Consider the following 19,511-nt stretch of genomic DNA (forward strand, 5'->3'; position numbering starts at 1 on the left):
TCTGGAGTCTGTTGCATCTTCACTCAGCTGCACCTGTAAACTGAAGGAAACCAGACGCAGCTCGTCTTTGTAACATGCTTTAATGGATGATGAACATTCACACAAACTTCAGATGAAAGAAAACATTTTCACTGGAGTTTGGAAATATCTGACGAAACAAAAAGTTCTGTTGAAATCAAATCTTAAAGCACAGAGCCGTCGACAGGCCGACACGAGGAGCTGATCGGCTCCCAAACTATTGATTAACACTCAGTGATCAACACTGAGAACAGGACGACTTTGTCCTTTAAATTTATCACATCGATCGATCGTCGTTTGCTCGTTCAGGCGAACGATCTTAATCACGTCTCAGTTTCAAATTCAAATCTAGTTTTTGTGCGTCGTTTAAGATTTAATTTGACATGTTCAGAACAGGAAGTTACCGACCACAGACTTCAACAACAGGGTTACAGCACAGTGTAATAAAGAGTTAACAGATGCAATAAGTGCCGTCAATAAAAATAAAGATATATACAACAACATGTACATCAGCTGCATCACGTCACACACAAGAGCTACACTGACAGATTCATCCGAGAAAGATCCACATTTCATGAACTCGAGTGACAGAAACTTTCCTTTTACAGTAAATTCTTCTTTTTTTTTTTCTTAAATGTTTATCATATAAAAGAAAACCAACCTCCTAAAGTTACACATTTAACTTTGGTCATTTAAAGCTGCATTAAAATGTTTTTCTCGCCACCAACTCCCGAGGGAAAAATCCGCCTCTTATTTTCAGCCGTAAAAACCAAAACTAGGAGCTAAAAGAGGCTAAAAGGATTTCAGGATCGACTTCTCTCACATTACAACAGTGTCGCTTGATCGTGTTCGTATAAAAATTCTGAGACGTGCAGCTTTAAATGCAAAGCAAGAAGTTCTGCAGAGCACAATATTACAAAAACATTAGTAATATAGATTGATTCTTGTGACGTAACGTTTCCCTGAATCACCAGATTTCTACAAATTTTGGCACTTTGAGTGAATAAAAACACATCGATGACTCAGGTTACACAGAAACAGAGACGTTCGACCTTTTAAAGGCCTGCTCGCACCAGAATTACACATTTCATGTCAAAATCTTTCTTTGGGATCAAATCGGGCTCAGCTTCAGTGAACATCGACCAATAGCTGCCGACCTGTGAGCGAACAGAGCCGGAGACGAAGAGTCGACCTCGTCCCGCCCTGCTGCGCTGTGATTGGCTGCTACATGTCGCCGTGACTCGTCCTTGTGACCGCCACAAAGCCTCAGGACGTTTAATTAATCTGAGCGGATATATAATCTTCTCATACTGTCTCCTGTCCTGAATCGAATCATATCGCGGCAGACTTTGTGATATAAAATACGATACAGTATCGTGATGAAACTTGTGATTTACACCAATCACAGCGCAGTGTTAGTCCGAAGTGTGAGTCCCAAATGGACAGTTGCTAGCATGTTAGCAGTTAGCTCTGCAGCTACATTTGTCGTCACTTCGTCATCGAGCCTCTAACAGTTTGTTTTCTGATTATTTTTTGCTTTCTGGTGTGCGAGCTGTTGACCCGTCAGGTTTCAGATCAGACGCTGTGTTCACGTCGGTTAAAATGGACGGTAGCGAAAACAGTGTGAGCGTTCATGCTAACAGGAAATGAGCAGTACAAATTACAAATGACCTTTAACGACTTAAAAACGCGGTTACAACTTCAACATCGGTGTGAAGGAGTCGGCAGGCGGTGATTGTGATAATCCCTTTATGACCTGAACGCAGCGTTATCAGACGATCTGGAACATGAAGCGCTACAGATGGAACCTCTCTGCTCCTCCGGCTCATCAACACAAAATCACACAGGAGAACATTTATATTTCAGACAGGAGGAGCTGATGTGTGCTGCTGCTGGACGCAGAGCTCAGCTCAGCTCCTCCTCCAGGTACGATCCAGGTCTTGGCTAGTTTGAGGCCCAAACATGATAGAATTTAAAAAAAAAAAACTTTATAAAGCCAAACTTTATAAAGCCATACAGTACTTATTTTTCTTTATGTCTAATATCCAGCTTCCTGCCACGACAGAGCGATAACTGATCAATACAAACTGTTTGTGACTGTTTGACTGGTTTCAATTATTTCTGCAGCACGAGGATTCATTTTAAACTGAAACCACAAGATGATTTTTCCTTTTCGATTTGACCTTAAAGATTTTCTCCCTGATCCCTCTCTGAGCTCTAAAGCTCAGCGTTGAGTTTCTTGTTGCTCCGGCAGAAAGTCGAGACGCTGTGTGAAGGATTGTGGACCTGCACGCAGACGCAGACTCAACTCACGGAGGAGTTCAGGTTTCTTTTTCCTGCCTGAGCTGCCAGCCGGGTGGAGTTTGTCCCACAGAGAAACACGAGCGACTGTGTTCACACGAGGACGTTAAATCTGCCGCTGACGCACCAACAGTGACGGCAGGCTGCTGATAAAACCTTCTCCTGCGTGTGCAGCAGGTTCGATCGATTCAGAAACATCAGAGTTTTGTTCCTGACGCTGTCTCACTCTTAACAGGACAGTTTAAAGCTGATTATTTCGGAGCATCATCACAGCTCCCGACAGGCTGAACGAGGAGTTTAAAAACAGTTTCTGCTTTAGATTTTTCCTCATTAGTTCCGCTGTCAAATGTGTGAACACGGCCACTTTTATTAGAGACAATATATTTTTTTTTAGATCTAAAATGCAGGAAACTCCACCCAGCTGTGAAACCACACGTTCTCCACGTCTGTTTAATGTTTCAGCAGCATTTTAAGGTTTAAATCGATCTCTTCCCTGTAATATTCTGTGTTTCTGCGCTGCTGGCTGATTTAAAGGCACTGAGGACACGATTCATGGCGTTTTATCAGCTGCTTCTCTTAAAGCTGCACAAGAGAACGCCATGCTAACAAGATCAATATGATTCTCTGACTTCATCTATCTGTTTTTATTTTATCTGATGGTGTCTCACCGTCAGTATGAATCCATCAGAACGAGGTAGGATTATGTGAGTAACGACTCGTGGTTCTGGCCCCGCCCACCGACCCGTCAACTGGGCGAAAGTCAAACGAACTAAGCGTCTCCTCCTTACGCTGCTTTTCACAGCCGTCAGGAAGTCCCGGAGAGATCCAGGAAATCAGACTTTCACAAGTGCTTGTGCAGCTTTAATGTACCAACACGATGTATTATTTTTTGAAAGATGTGAGTCATTTTATTGGAGCGACTCAGTTTCCTCAGGGATAAAAAAACAATGGCACTAATCTCCTGTGGTCACAACCTCCGGCAGATCAGGACTTCAGGTGTTTTTGTGCGTTTGTGTTCTTAGAAAAGTCACAGCGGTTATTTTTAAATTGAAGGAATAGAAGAACGCTCGGCGCTGAATTCTTTTAGCTGTTGGACCTGAATCTGTTCTGCAGACGAGGAGAGTCCGACAACGTTTGGACGTCCCAAAAACAGCCAAGTTTAACTACTGACACAGAAGATACCTTACAGTATTTCAAAAATACATCAGGTACATTTTTTTGTTATACATGATAAGGATATATTTTTTAAAATATATTTTATAGATGCTAAACTACAGCTACTTGTGTCACCATGTTCATGAGCTCCTTCGGCCTTTTAACAGAATCACATCGTCTGATTCAGCTCGTGATCGCCGGTGAACAGTTATTATTCTGACATGTAACAGGAAGGAAACGTCAGTCAGCTTCCAGGTGACGCGACCTGTCGTCTGGACACGTCACCACGCTCAGTTTTTCACGGCTTTAAGATTCAAATATTAAATGCTGTCAATGTGTTGACAGTTTAAACTTCAGCCCTTCGATCGACGCAGCTCAGCGCAGAACATTTAGATACAGACCGACATTCAACAGGTTGTGATTTTTATCATGAAGCATCAAACTGATGTTTTCTGTCAAACGTTCTCCGGAGCTCGAGGAGAACTTGGTCCTTTAAGTGCAACTTACATGCAAACATGTTGGTGAAATGTTAAATATTTCCACTGAGTCCCAGCAGACTGGTTTTTTCTGTCCCTCCTCCAGTTTTCACATTTCACAACACTGGAAACGTTCTGCAGACGCTTTTCACTCGTTTCTTGATGTGATATCCTGAAAAACAGAATCAGCAAAAAAAAAAAAAAGTCGGTTATTGTTTTTTCTTCGCTGCCAGTCAAAGAAATGAAGTGAAACGAGTCTGATGTCAGACGCACCTCCGTCTTCGCCCTCCTCCACTCGCCCAGCGGCCCCGACTTCGTCAGGACTGAAGGAGACGGAGAGATCAGAAATGTTTGAACGGTTGTTGAGGTAGAAAACTTCACCAGCAGATCAACAGAGAAGCTTTGATGATACTCACACATGAATGCTGTGATCGCCATGAACGCGGTCGATGCAACAGTCGCGCTCCACAGGAGACACCTGCAGGGAGGAAACAGTGAGAACATGTTGAATCGAGTCCCAGACAAAAGATTCTCGCATTTTTAAAATTTTTGTTGACGAGTATTTACTCAGATTATCTGTTTGAATCGATCAGAAAGAAGAGAGAGTTACCCTGAGCACAGAGCCGTGACGATGAAGACGGTGAAGATGAAGAGCAGAAGAGCCGTCATCGTTAACCCTGAAACACAAACTCACGTCAGAGAGACATCGAAACACAACCAACACAACCAACACAACCAACACAACCAACACAACCAACACAACCAACACAACACGGAGGAGGTGAAACATTACTGCAGCTGTGAAAGTATAAATCAAACATCTCAGATATCCTGAAACATCTGTGAATTTACCTGCATTTGATCTTTTTCTAATGTGTTTTAAACCAGAATTTATTAGATTTATTTATCAATAAATGCCGAAAAGAGGATGCTGGTTTTAAAATGATGTTTTGTCCCAATAACATCCCGTCAGGCTGGAGGAGAGTCTCACCTGTGTGCTCAGGTGAGGCCTGGCAGCAGCAGCTGCTGGTGTAGAAGGGCGAGGGGGGCGGGACCTCAGAGAAGCCGCCCAGTGACTGGGTGAACTGCTCCTTTGATTGACAGATCTCAGAACAAATCTCCTCCTGGATGAGCAGCTTTGGGGGCGGGGCCACTTTGTCCGGAGGGGGCGGGATCTCGGTGTGGTCTGGAAGAGACAAATAAATACAGACAGGTCGGGTCGGGCTAACTGGTTAGCATGCTAACATCTCTGCAGAACAGAACAGACAACGTGTTTACGACAGAACGTCACGATCAGAAGAACAAGGTGCTGCAAACCGTAAGTGAAGCTGTGGCTGCCGTCCAGCTCGGTGCTGGTGAATCCGGACCAGGTCGACAGGTCCAGCGGGGCCGGGCCCTCTTTGTTGGTCCTGGTCCAGTCCACTTCCTTGTCCTGGTCCTGGTCTTCGTCCCAGTTCTGGTTTTGGTTCTGTCCGGTCCCGAACACGCCTCTGAAGACTTTCTCATCCAGCCAGGACTGGCAGCTCTCCGTCACATCGCTGAACAGGCGAGCCAGAGAGCTGCGAGGACGCCGCCTGCGCCGGAAAACCCTGAAGAACCAGAAGGAAATGATCCGGGTGTTCGGGCCCGCGGTTCTGTCTTCAGAGCTATGAATCCTCAACTTACCTCAGAATCTCTTCAAAATCTATTTTATTAACTTTCCCTCCATATTTCCCTCATGAAGTCATTCCCCTTTCTGCTCAATCATCATTTCAAATAAAACAATAATAATAATAATTACAAGGTACCAAAATGAGCATTTCAGAAACTGAAGCCTGAAACATTCTTTTCTAAAAAAAAAAGAAAAAAAAAAAACGACCTCTAACATCAGTGTAACAATAAATTTCCATCAATCATCGTATTCGTGTTTCAGCTGGATTTGCTCAGTCTGACGGCTCCAGATGTCGAATATTTAAATAATAAATAAATCTACAGAATCTCAGAAGTTAATAACATCAGTAAACATGTTCAGCTCTTCCAGTGTTGATGATGTCGGTTTCAATAACACGAGGGTCTCCTAGCAACCGTGACAGGTGACATCACACTCTGGCTCCTGATCGCAGCAGATGTCAGACGTGAGGAATTTACAGCACTTCAACACGTTCAACGGCTCGCTGTGATTGGCCTCCTGAGAATGACCTCATCGCTACAAAGAGAGGAGCATGTGTGTGTTCGTGTGTGTGTGTGTGTCTCTTGTTGGTCGACTGTGATGTTTGAGCTTCACTGTACAGAGTTTGTTCACCACCACTCGGGAAGCTGATTTATCTGATGTGTTTACAGTATTTACCACAGTAAGGAGATATGTCGTGCACAGATGTATCTCTAATCTCTGTCACGTCACGCTCTACAGAACAAACAAAGTTTCCCACCAGCATCTCACCTGACCAGGTTCTCCTTGTAGGACACGCTGGTTTTGCAGGGAGTCAGCGACACGTTGCCGTCGTCGTCCCAGGTGAAGCTGTCCTCGGTGACGCTGTAGTATCCGTTGGTGAGGAGACGCGGCGAGCGGCGGCAGGAGCACGGATCGCCGCCATCCACGGACGAGTAACAGACGTAGGAGGAGTCGGGAGAGAGGACGGACTGGTCGAGGCTGAGGGACACACGGTGTTAAAGTGACATATCATTACATCTCCGCTGTGTAAAGACCTCCAGACGCGAAAATCACAGTTACATTCAACTCCTCCCCCAAAACTAAATCCTACACACTGGACCTTTAAACCTGGACGGGATATTTGTTGTTGGTATGAAAACACACCAGAGTTCGTACCTGTGACAGGAGTCGTATCCCCGCAGCCGACGTTTGATAGGTGAACCTGAACAGATGACAGAGTGAGTTACACACACACACACACACACACACACACACACACACACACACACACACACACACACACACTTTCTAAATACAGACATCTGGAGTTTTATCGCTGTGAGGTGCAGGAGGTTCCTGGGAGCCACTTGAGTAAATTTGCTCTTGATGACGTGATGCTGCTGAGTCCTCTGCAGGAATGTGCCGGACACACAGGGAGCTCTGTGTCCTGTTTGTTTCAAGACCATTCGTAAAAACTCGACAGCAGCAGAGTCACGAACAAAGGCGTGACGCTGGTGGATCTTTAAGTCCTTCATATGTGTCGAGTCTTGTAAAGTCGCTTTTCCAGCTTTCAGCTGCGTCTGACTGTCTTCCAGTGCCGAGGGAATTTAAAATGGAAACATTCTGAGTCTTATTCTTGAGTTTGACTTAGATTATTAAAAACTTCACACTAAATGTCACTATCATTCGTATGATATCATTCATGTTTCTGTCTCTAGCCTTTATAGAAAAATCACACCTGAGAAACACTTTCACTAAACAGTTACGGCCTCTCAGGTCATCAATTTAACAATATTCCTTCTTTATTCAGTTATTTAACTTCCTTTAAGAGAATTGTGCCTCGGATCATCGTCTCTTCTTCAGTTTTATTCTTTGCTCATTTCATCTGGACACTTTACATCCAGCAACTCCAAAAAACAAAAAACAAAGAGTGTCCCTCAGTGTGGACGTGCGCCTGAACGCTGATGCAGCTGTGTTACTGTGTTGAGTGTGTTGATGGTGACGTACTTGTAACAGCTCCGGAGAAGAACAGAGCCATGTCTGTCTGTCTGTCTGTCTGTCTGTCTGTCTGTCTGCCGCCCAGCGTCTTCTGACGATCTGCGAAACACATCAGAAACCCGACACCGGCTGTGAGAAACATGCAGCCAACCTCCCGACAACATGATGTCTCAGTGCTGTCTGACTTCCTGTCTTTGTCTCATTGCTTCTTAATGAAGCAAATCTTCAAACACACAACATGTCGATTCTGCCGTCAGGAGGTGAGATGTCAGCTGACTTCCAGGGACAAAATGTATTAAAGTTTGGTTTTGTCTTGTTCACTCACTTCCTGTCTGACTCCCTCAGATGAGCCAACAGTCCAAACATCCTCCAGGAGACGTTCAGGAACTCGTGTAAAAACTGACTCTGGTGACAGTAGAAGTTCTGATCCAGCTTGTTTCCTCCAGTACAGTAACAGAGTTCAGGCTCTGACATGGACTCAGAGTATCAGAGTAAAAAGTCTCCCTCTGAAGGACATTTGTGCTCAAAGCTAACTGAAGCTCACGTCATATTAATACAATTCAAAGACTATTAAAGTTAAAGGTAGAATCAGTAGGATTTTGTCCCAGCTGTTCCTGAACGCACCACAAAGACAGTTGATTGTTGAGTCTCATTCCCAGGACGTCAAATAGACACATGTTGGGTTGGTAAAGCGTCCCGAGCAGCAACAAAGAGAGAAAATCAGAAACTCTCTGCAGATACGAGACACTAACACGCCTTTTCTCCACATTCCAGCCTCCCTCTCTGTCTGTTTACGGCTTCTTACGGCTTTTACGTCTTTGTCTCGTCTCGCTGCATCTGATTGGTCCACATCAGTCTGCTGATGCTGGGAAATTCACCTCAGATGCATCAAACTAAAGTAACGAGGCTGTTCTGAAGCTGTGAGGAGGAGAAAGTTCAGGTGTAGAGAGGAGAAGTCACACAGAGACTCAGATGAAGTACAGACTATTTTCAGCGGCGGATTAATCCACAGTCGGTGCTCTTGTGAGTATTTGTGGCAGCAGGACAAAGTGTGTGTGTGTTCAGGGTGATAAAGGAACAACAGTGTGGCTCGTGGACATGCACATGATGTTTCTGGACAACAGGAAGAAGATCAACCCAGCTGTCACTCACTGGTACATTCACTGGTGGTTTGGTTTGAGAAGAAGCACATGAAAGAAATTCCAGGAGGGAGAACGACGAGCCGTCAGAGGTTAAAACTAAAAACCTTCTTCCAGCTCGTCTCTGATCTGAAGCTCAGTCAGTTCAGTTAATCCTCAGTTAGTCTGAGCGGTTCCAGGGATTAACTGAATTAAGAGCTAATATAAATCCAAAGTGATCAGAGTACAGAACAAGTGCAGGATATTTATAAAGAGTTGTTTTTAAGCCTTACCTTTGAACTTGTTCCTGCTCAGATCTGGTTGAGATCTTCAGTTTAATGTGTTCAGTGTTGTGGTTCTCTCACATCCTGCAGCAGCAGCAGCAGCAGCCTGAGAACCAGTTCAGAGCAAAACAGAGAAAAACAGAAGGGCTGTGACTGTGAGCTCATGTTTCCTGTTAACTCTGTGTCTGCTGGGAGGAACCTGGACTCTGACAGGGACACTGAACAAACCCTGCAGGGATCAGACCGAGTGCAGAGGAGAAGTCATGTGATGATGACTCTGTGTGGAGGAAGAGGAAGAGGAAGAGGAAGAAGGAGAAGGAGAAGAAGAAGAAGAAGAAGAAGAAGAAGAAGAAGAAGAAGAAGAAGAAGAAGAAGAAGAAGAAGAAGAAGAAGATTTTGATTTTTAACAGCACTTTATTTACAGTTAATTTAAAAAACAGCAAACAGTTGTACAATCAGCACGTCAATTGAGGAATGCGGCAAAAATGATTTCTCCACCGATCACCCGGCACAACAGCTCCTCATGAGCCCACTGCTGCTCAAACACATTTATGTTCCCTGTGATCCTGTGGAAGCAAAACTCCAGCCTCAGTCTGGCCTTCACGTTGTGCTTCCACAAGGTCACAGGGTCAAGAGTCGGCCCACCCTGCAGTCTGTCCCTACGCGTCAGGTAGATTGACAATTTCGCTTCGCCAATTAAAAAATTTAGGAGCTGACGCTTTGCTTTTTCTGTTTTTTTAAAACCAACTCCACAGATAAAAACGGGGGTGGCAAACAGGACACCAAATAGGTTAAAAACACGGGTTAAAACATTAAAAATCTCTGCCAATCTCCTGCACTCAGTAAAAACATGAAAAATGTTCTCGGTCAGTCCGCAGAATGGGCACTCATTTAAAACACTGCGATTAAGAACAGATAAAAAGGCATTGGTTGCAATGGCACCATGTAAAATCCTCCACTGGAGATCTCCGGTTCTCTTTTTTAGAGGGGGTTTGTACAGTGTTCTCCACTGAGGCCTCATCCCGCCCAGCCTCTCAGTCCACACACACTCTGCTCGGTCACACAGCCACTTTCTATGAATAGTTTTTACACAACTTGTGTACAGAGTCTTTTTTTCTATTTTGTGCAGGCTTAGTTTTTTCTCATTGTCGTTCTTCAATAGGGGGCCGCTGAGCTCCGTGAACCCAGGGCACAGGTGGATCTCCGGGTAAGGGTCTGCCGGGTCGGGCTCAGCTTCTCCCCTGCTGTGCTTGTGGAGGAGGACTTTCTCCCTCTCGGTCAGCCTCGATTTCCACAGCTCCAGGCTCCTTTGCATCAGGCGGACAGAACGCACCCCCAGCACCGAGCTCAGAGTCCGGCTGTCCGTGAGCGCCGGTCCTGCTGCTTCTACCAGCTGACTCAGGCAGACGAAGTTTGAGCTGCACAGCGCCCCCATCAGCCCAGGCACGGTGTTGCAGCACACATCCAGCCTGGCACCACAGATTAGAGGCTCCTTTAACAACCAGTACAGAGAGTCACATTTTTCACTTCTTTTACTTTTAAACAGTGCCCAGGATTTAAAAACACCCTGATAAAAAGGAGGTAACCCACCTAACTTTAGAAATTTAAAATCAGTTAAAAACAGAGTAGCATCCAGCCCCAGGTTATTGACACGCCTGAGTATGCAGCCAGCCACGTCTCTCCACACCAGATCCTCAGGTCCAGTCAGATACCTCTGAATAAACTGGATCCTGAAGGTGGCTGTTCTACTAGCCAGGTGGACCAGGCCCTGGCCCCCCTCATCTCTGGATAAAAACAACACCGACTGTGGAACCCAGTGCTTTTTACTCCAGAAGAAATTGACCATCTTTGTTTGAATTTGAGCAATAAGGCCTGATGGAGGGTCCAGACAGGCTAACCGGTGCCATAAGAGAGAGGCCACCAGGTTGTTTAAAACTAGGACCCTCCCTCTAAAAGACATTTGTCCGTGGAGCCACTTCCACTTAGCTAGTTTATTGTCTATTTTCTCTGTGATGTTTTCCCAGTTTTTCTTTTCTATGTCGCTGTTCCCAATGTGAATACCCAAATATTTCAAGCCTTCTCTTTTCCATGACAGGCTTTGAGGGAGAACCGGGAGGCCCTCACGCCACTCACCAACAGCAAGGGCCTCGCTCTTCCTCCAGTTCACCCTCGCAGCCGACACAACAGAAAACTTCTCAATTACAGAGTTTAAAATACACACATCTTGTTGATCTTTGATAAAAACAACGACATCGTCAGCGTAAGCAGATAAAACAACGCTACTGTTAAAACCAGGTAAAACCAGACCTCGAACAGATGATCTTATCTTTTGCAGGAGGGGTTCCAGGGAGAGCGCATAGAGCATCCCCGACAGGGCACAGCCCTGCCGGACACCTCTACGCACTCTAAAAGGAGCACACAAGCTGCCATTAAACTTCAGCACACTCTCAATGTCACTGTACAGCACCTTGATCTTGGCTATGAGACCAGCGCTGAACCCAAACCTCTCCATGACCTCCCAAAGGAAGTCGTGTTCAACGCGGTCAAAAGCCTTTTCTTGATCTAATGAGATCAGTCCAGTGTTTATGCCTAATGAACTGGAGACCTCCAGAACATCTCGAATGAGGTAGATGTTATCTACCATAAACCTGCCGGGCACACAGTACGTCTGGTCCCGGTGAAGAATCTGCTCCATGGTTCCTCTCAGTCTCTTGGCCAAGACTTTGGACAGAATTTTGTAGTCTGTGCAGAGGAGAGAAACAGGACGCCAGTTTTTGATGTCTTGCAGATTTCCTTTTTTTGGCAAGAGGGTGATGACGGCTCTCCGACAGGACAGAGGCAGTGACCCAGACACCAGGCTCTCATTAAAGACATCCAGGATGTCCTGGGCCAAGATGTTCCAAAAAGCCTTGTAGAACTCGACTGTGAGGCCGCCGATGCCTGGAGCCTTCCTCCCCTGCATGCTCTGCAGCGCAGCATACAGCTCTTGCGTTGTCAGTGGGCTGTCGAGCTCTGAATTAGCCTCTCTGGATATTTGAGGAAGTCCACCACAGAACTCCTCCATCAGTTCTTTGTTGCTCTTGTATTCGCTCTTAAATAATGAGGCATAAAACTCGACAGCTCTTTTCCTGATCAGGCCCGGCTCCATCAGCTCATGTCCTGTCTCAGAGAGCAGAGAGTGGATCTGTCTCTTCTGTCCTCGTCTCTTCTCAAGTCCAAAGAAGAAACTTGATGGAGCATCCATCTCTGTGATGTTCTGAATCCGGGACCTGACCAGTGCACCCTGTACTTTAGTGTCCAGCAGGTTGGCTAAAGTAACCTTTTTATTCTTGAGGATTTCAACATATCCTCGATTTCCTGTGGACTCACTCACACACTCGAGATCCACAATATCAGTCTCCAGATCTTTGATAGATCTGGTGATGTCACGTGTGACATTGAGCGTGTGCTGTTGACATAGAAGTTTAATTTGTACTTTTCCATGGTCCCACCACTGCCTCAGACTGACAAACTCAGTTTTTTTCTGTCTAAAATCATTCCAAAAATAGCTAAAAGCCTCTCTGAAAGATTTGTCAACAGTTAAAACCGAGTTAAAATGCCAATAGGCGCTTTTAGGTAAAATGTTTCTGATAAAAACGTTACATAAAACCATAGAATGGTCCGTAAAACCAACTGGTAAAATCTTACACATTTTAACAACACCGATTCTATGTTTAAAAACATAAAAACGATCAAGTCTGGCCAAAGAGATTCTGTTTTCTCTTACGTGGGACCATGTGTACTGTCTGCAGCCTGTGTGCATCCTTCTCCACACGTCCACCAGGTCACAGGAGGAGACCAGTTGCCTCAAGGCATGCTGGGATACTGGATGAGGCTCTGCATGGTTGCGATCTAAAATCTCGTCTTCAGTACAGTTAAAATCCCCACCCATGAATAAATAGTCCTCCGAGTCACAGCTGCTTAAAACATCATTCACTTTCTCAAAGAAATGTTTCCTCTCTGTACCGTTGTTCGGAGCATAGATGTTGATAAAAACCACGTTAAAATGTTCAAAACGAGTTTTGACTAAAAGGCACCTCCCCTCCACAACATGCCTGACCTCCAGAGAGGTTGGAGTAAAACCTCCAGAGAACAGGAAGCCCACTCCCCCACTGAGGGTGGTGTTATGGCTTAAGATCACTTCTCCTTCCCATTCTCTGCTCCAGTCTGCCTCGTTTCCAACATCACTGTGCGTTTCTTGTAAAAACAGGACATCAATATGTTTTAGTTTAGCCATTTCAAACACTACTGCCCTCTTTCTCGTCTCTCTAGCACCATTTACATTCAAACTGCCTATTTTAAAAACATCCATAATGATGGAGATGTTAAAAACAAGACTAAAAACAATCAGTGAAATAAATAAAAGTAAAATCTGTTCATTCATCTTCATTAATAAGCAAGTTGTTTTCTGACTTTATTGATCAGTTTTTTCAGCCTGTACACTTCCGGGTCTGTCAGGTCTGACTCAGCTCTGTGCTTCACAACATGTCTAATTGAGTCATAAAAACCCTGCAGGTCAGGGAAGCGCTGTTCTAAGGCTATGTTCCTCAGCCCTTTGGTCTGTTGTAGAAAAGACTTCACGATGTTTGCAGGATACACCTGAGCAGCAGTCTGCTGAGTGTGAGACAGGTCGCTGCTGTCAGACACACACCCTTCACTGTCACTGCTGTCATGCAGCGCTGCTCTGCTCTCTGCAGCACTCGGTTTACCTGCCAGACGTCCAGCTTTTCCACCCACCTCCACAGTCAACATGTTCCTCCTCTTGCTGCGCTGCTTAGGAGGAGGAACAGACACCAACACAGCCCCACAGGCCTCCATCTCCTCAGCTACTGTGTTCCCCTCACACAGCTCACCTGTCCCCTCACCTGCTTCACACAGCTCACCTGTCCCCTCACCTGCTTCACACAGCTCACCTGTCACCTCACCTGCTTCACACAGCTCACCTGTCACCTCACCTGCTTCACACAGCTCACCAACGACCTCAACCCTTTTACACAGCTCACCTGTTACTTTACCTGCTTCACTTTGCTCACCTTCAGCTTCGCCTGCCTCTTCCTCACCTGGTTCACCTCCCTCCTCTGTTTCTCCTGCTATTTGGTTTCCCTCACCTACTTCACCAGAACCCTCACCTGCCTCTTTCCCCATGCTCGTTTCCCCTACATCCTTGCCCAGCTCATCTCCCACTTTATCTGAAAAAACACCTGACACCTCGTCCTTACCTGTTGTCTCACTCGTGTCACCTGCCACCTCCCCCGTCTCGCCATTCACCTCAGTGCTCTCTTCAGCCTGGCTCTGCATCTCTGCCACTTGTTTCCCCCCCGCGGCACCAGCCCCGCCACCGGCCACTGCGGCCGCACGCCGCACCGCCGGAACAGGTCGGCCGTCGGCAGCGGCAGCAGCAGCAGCGGCGGCCGCCGCCACCGCCGCCCGCCCCCACACAGGAGCGGGCGGCGCAGCCGCCGCCGCCGCCGCACCCGCGGCGGCCGGAGCGCCGCGGCCAGGACATGCTCTGATTAAATGTCCCTCTTGGCCACATCCAAAACACTTAACAGTGGATGAAGTTGCAAAAAGAATATAATCAAAATCATCCACACGGACTCTGAACCGGTAGTCAAACTCTTCGTCTTTGTTGTTCAAAATCATAAAGAGTTGTCTGCGGTGAGACACAACGTGTCTCAGCAGAGGCGACTTACAGCCTGACAACACCTTTCTTATCGGTGACACCACCTTTCCATGCCTGGACAGCTCTTTAATCAGGAAGTCATCACTAATGAAAGGTGGCACATTGGATAAAGTGATTTTTGTTGCCGGCAGTGTCAGCGGTGTCACCGGCTCAAACATCCCATTCACCGTGATGCCCGTCTCCACCAGCCTGTTCACCTGTTCCACCTTCTCAAGGAACAAGACCACCGCACTGTTCATGCGGGCGGCGGACTTCACAGAGCCGTGTCCGATGATCTCTCCCACTGCCAAAGCAACCTCCTCCACACTGCACGGGGAGCCGGCTCCAGTTTTGATGCCATGCTTCCGTGTCAGCGCGGAGAAGACGCTGCTGGACGTCATACCAGCTCCTCAGAGCGTGGCTGACAAACAAAAGACCCACAAAAACCAACTAACCGAGACAAACAACAACAAAAAAAAAACCCAACTAAACTAACACAACTATACTCATAAACACACCACACCGTAAAAAAAAACGCGAAAAAATAGATAGAAAAAGCGAAAAAACACTTAATTTCCTTCAGCTCCTTCACGCACCATCCCTCGAAGAAGAAGAAGAAGAAGAAGAAGAAGAAGAAGAAGAAGAAGAAGAAGAAGTAGTAGTAGTAGTAGTAGTAGTAGTAGTAGTTTGGTCTTTGTTAACCTGCCAGTGTCTGCAGCAGATATTTGATTGAACTTGTTACCACACAATCACCAGACTCCATTAACAAATGTGGTGATTTAAGAGTTGTTGAGTTAAAACAAACTTTATAACGTAGTGAAACTGTGTCTCTGACAGATTCTGACTCATTGTGTCCTTGTTGTAAATTCAGCATTAAATGTTTCAGCTGAAGTTGTTTGTCTCCTTGTAAAAAGTGTCAGTTTGTGGCAGCATGTCTGTACCAGCCTGTCTGCTTCTGTGTCTAAAGTGCTAAAGTCTTACCTGCCAACATTGATCAGCTGTTTGAACACACTGTTTACACTGATTTCACCATTTACACTCCATTTATGAAAGAAGAAACATGTTATTGATCTGAACATGTCACATGTTACAAAGACACTAAACAGGAACAATATAGGCGACTTCTTTGTCCCCGTGGAGAAAGTCCCCAGACTCCCTTAACAAATGTGTCAGTTTAGTGAGTTGTTGAGTTGGAGACACTTTATAAACTCTGTGAAACTCTGTCTCTGACTCATTCTGCATTATTTGGACCTTCTTGTTAATTCAGCAAATGTTCTACATGAACTTCTTTCTGTCTTTGAGTAGAAACTCACTCAGGATGGACGGTAACACCACGTCTGCACAGGGCCTCTGAAGTAAACTCAGGTTAATCGTTGCAGCTCTATATTTCACCACTCCGTTTACAGACGCTGCTGCTTGTGAACGGATCATCACGTAACATCAGACTGCACGTTGTGTCAGTCCGGTTCTACATGTGTTAGTGTTCGGATCACAGGGAACAGAATCAAGACGAGCATTAAGACTAGAAACAGACACCAGAGAGGAACGTGCAGCGTCGTCTCATCTAAAACTGGAAATCATTTGAAATAAATCCTGAATATCAGTCAGAGCTCTGACACCGCTCCGCTCCCTATTGTTCTGTTCTGGTGGGTGACAGATGAACTGGGTCAGTTGGCTGCTGGTGAACAGAGAGCGTCTGTGTCCTGGTGAATGCGGAGGGGTGACAGAGGGCTGGTGGGGGTTTCCTTCTCTTCGTCCTCTGATTCAACTGAAAAATGCTCCTCGTGATTTAAAACAACACCAACGGTCCAGAGACCTCTCCCCGACCTCCACACGCTGCGCAGCACCAACGCCACCCTGAGGAGTTCACTCTTCGTCTGTCCAGTTCAACTTTAACCTCACACATTTTGCTGAGAATGTTACCGAGACACTCCAGACCTGAAGAAGGCAGAAACGTGTTCTGGTGTGTTTTATAATGTGAACAGTCAAACAAGTCCAACCACTTTATGTATCTTTGCAGCTGAAAACCAGATATTCAGTTTCAGGTCGTTTTCAAGCCGTCGTTCTGCCAACAGAACTCAGTATTTCTAACGACACATCAGGACTTTTTCCAGCTGATTACCGGTTAAAAGTTTGAGGCAGTTAAACTGGGTATCGTTCAGGAGACGCTGCAGCTGCGTTTGTGGCACCAAAATAATACTGAGACACGAAAAACGAGATGTTAAGACATTTTCTAGTTGAGCAGAAAAGAAATATGAGAAATTTTGCGAGAGAAAACCTGATGCTTTCCCAGGAATCTGGATATTCTCCAGCCGTATTAGTGGCAACAAAACTGGATACTTTTAACAAGACACTGGGACATTTGGCGGCTGAAAGCTGGTGATTTTTAATAAGACCCTTAAGTTTGTGAGGCAGCTATACTGGGAATTTTTTGACGAGATGTTTGGCTGTTTTCCAGTAATTTCTTTTTCAGTATTTTTAACAAGATGTCGGAAAAGTCTTCGAGTCATGTTCATGGCAACAAAACGCAGTATTTTTAATCAATAAAAGTGAATTCTGCTGCTGAAAAACACAAACTTCACCACAGTTATCAGGATGCTTTTCTGCCAAAAACTGCACGTTCTCAACAGGACACAGGTAGATTTTCCAGCCGTGTTTGTGACGACAAAACAAGCCAAAACATGATCTAACCAGGTGCTTTCTGTGCCTAAAAATAACCAGAACATCAGCACAGTGAAACGTAAAGAGCCGTAAAGACTCAACATATCTGCGGTCTGTAGAAACGCACAGTGCTGATATTTCTCCTGGTGATGAGTTTAAAAGTAGCTGCTGTACAGAAAAGTGAAAAACAGACAAAATAACAAGAAAACAAACAGCTTTCTGCTCATAAACACAGAGGAGGAGAGTGTTTTCTCTCTTCTCCACAGTGACTCTGCAGACACAGACTCTGCTGTGAGTGAACAGGCTGAATTTCAGTCTGTATTCTATATGTTACGTCTCTACGAGCTGCAGGATGAAGTGAGAGAGGAAACAGAAAACATGTGGTGTGATCAGAATATCTCAGAAAAATATATCTCCTGGTGTCTCTGTGACGTTCACTGACCCTCAGTATCTGTAAGACTTCCTGACAGCACTGCAGTTATTCATGTATTCAGGTTCCCCCTCTTACGGTGGGCTCTTCCCCCACTCCCCGTTTCCCAGCATGCCTTGCAGCAGCAGACTGTCTCTGCTGGAGCTGCTGATGTTGGAGGAAAATGCGTATCAGGAAACAGAGAGATGGATCAAACCATTCCAGCAGCAGCAGCTCGTACCATCCTGCATGTGTGATGCTTACAGCGTCCTCATTATCAATATATTTATCTACAGTATTTCGTTTTATTTTTAAATATTAGCCCTTTATTTTCCTATTTTGTGCTCAGAATTACATTCATAGTTGTCTTTTGCATTTTGAAGTATTTCTGCCTCATTGTGTGTTTATTGTATTTTTCAATGCAATCAATCAGTTTTTACTTGTGTTTCTAATGTTCTCACATGTATAATATTCTGACTGCAGCTCAGGATTTAAGCTTTAATGCACTTTATGTCATTAATTCATCTTCCTGCTCTGTGATGGAGCATCAGTGCCACTTTATTATTAACACTTTTACGTTACTTTTACTGCATTTAATTCTCTATAATAGTGACTCTTTCTTATTTTTAAAAATTATTTCTGTGACGCCTCTTTATCGTGCATACTGAATCCATGTACATATTCTATATCTCACCCTGAGCCTTTAGTGGCTTCAGACTATTTTTAACTGCAGAATTCCTCCAATGTGTCCGTGATAAAGTGAGTCTGGTGAGTCTGTTTGGTTTTTGTCATTAAATCAATCAAACAATGTCAGCAAATAAATAAATAAATAAATAAATAAATAAATAAAAACATCCATGAACTAGTTTCTGTTTCTTTTATATGTTGGTGTTGATGTCATGAACAGAATCCAGACAAAGAAGAATAACGGGACCGTGAACTCACCGTGTGATTCTGTGCCGGAAGTAAAGAAATAAAGTTTTCTTCTTCTTCTTCGAAAAGATCAAACTCCAAGTCTTCTTCTTTTTCTTCTCCTCGTCTTTTCTCTTCTTCTTCTTCTTCTTGTTCTTCTTCTTGCTGCAGCTCGGAGCTCCGCAGCTGTCGACGAGCCTCGCCCACACACCGGAAGCACCGCTCGCTGTCACAGTAAAACACAAGGCAACGCAGCATTCGGATTTCAAAGTAAAAGCACGGCCGACTTTACAGAAAAGGGAACTTTAAGGATCTATGTGTGGATATTATCTGTGTTACCTAATTAATGTTAAAAAAAAAAATCAAATTCTGACTTTGGATGAGATGAATGAGATAAAATAGCTGTTGTGTTACAAGTTTTCTGAAATGTAATGATTTAAAAATGAAAATATATCATAATCTAATTAAAGTTGCAGCATTCTGAAGAGCGGAAGCAAACTGACTTTAAAAGATGATATTTACTCTTTCGTCACAATCCAGGCGAAAGCTTTTAGCTTAGCAACAGAAATGAAGATTTCAGCTTTAAAAGGAGCGTAAATAACACATGTATAAATGAATTTGAAGTGTGTGTAATAAATCCTGACAGAATGTAAGTGACAGAAATCTCATCTATCAGTCTAAAAGCTATTGAACTAAAAGCTGCAGACAAAGTGAGCGGAGCAGCTTTAGCCTCCACTACATCTCTGGCAGCAGGGTGACGGCGCCCTCTGGTGTCCTGCAGCAGTTTTCACAGTTCACTTGTTCACCTGCTGTGATGTTCACTGCAGGAAGACATGTGGAAACTTCAC

General features: G+C 44.9%; 1 protein-coding gene across 3 annotated transcripts; it reads right to left on the reverse strand.

The window, feature by feature from the left end:
• Window positions 1–63: 63 nt before the first annotated feature.
• Window positions 64–19,345, reverse strand: tmem71 (transmembrane protein 71). Of its 3 annotated transcripts, XM_037083012.1 has the most exons (12): window positions 18,697–18,883; window positions 14,713–14,715; window positions 8,990–9,086; window positions 7,588–7,677; window positions 6,757–6,802; window positions 6,370–6,579; window positions 5,268–5,539; window positions 4,942–5,136; window positions 4,561–4,627; window positions 4,367–4,428; window positions 4,224–4,273; window positions 64–4,122 (listed from the first exon to the last, which is right to left on the reverse strand). In XM_037083012.1, exons 4-12 carry the CDS (start codon window positions 7,616–7,618, stop codon window positions 4,099–4,101), a joined length of 957 nt encoding a protein of 318 aa, XP_036938907.1. In that variant the 5' UTR covers window positions 7,619–7,677; window positions 8,990–9,086; window positions 14,713–14,715; window positions 18,697–18,883; the 3' UTR covers window positions 64–4,098. The 3 variants fall into 3 exon arrangements, with proteins under 3 accessions (XP_036938907.1, XP_036938906.1, XP_036938905.1); XM_037083011.1 differs by lacking the exon at window positions 14,713–14,715; XM_037083010.1 differs by lacking the exons at window positions 64–4,122; window positions 4,224–4,273; window positions 4,367–4,428; ... (6 more) ...; window positions 8,990–9,086; window positions 14,713–14,715 and adding an exon at window positions 9,349–10,472 and having other exon boundaries at window positions 18,697–19,345.
• Window positions 19,346–19,511: the final 166 nt, after the last annotated feature.

The sequence above is a fragment of the Acanthopagrus latus genome, chromosome 21, assembly GCF_904848185.1.
Source record: "Acanthopagrus latus isolate v.2019 chromosome 21, fAcaLat1.1, whole genome shotgun sequence".
Taxonomy (NCBI): domain Eukaryota; kingdom Metazoa; phylum Chordata; class Actinopteri; order Spariformes; family Sparidae; genus Acanthopagrus; species Acanthopagrus latus.

Bases quoted from the DNA above. Each gene is read 5' to 3' on its own strand.
- tmem71 (XM_037083010.1), bottom strand. From the start codon at position 18,921: ATGCTGCGTTGCCTTGTGTTTTACTGTGACAGCGAGCGGTGCTTCCGG. The intron at 10,473-18,696 runs GTGAGTTCACGG...TGGTTGTTAAAG, and splicing joins TTCCGGCACAGAATCACACG to GAGCCTCTAATCTGTGGTGC.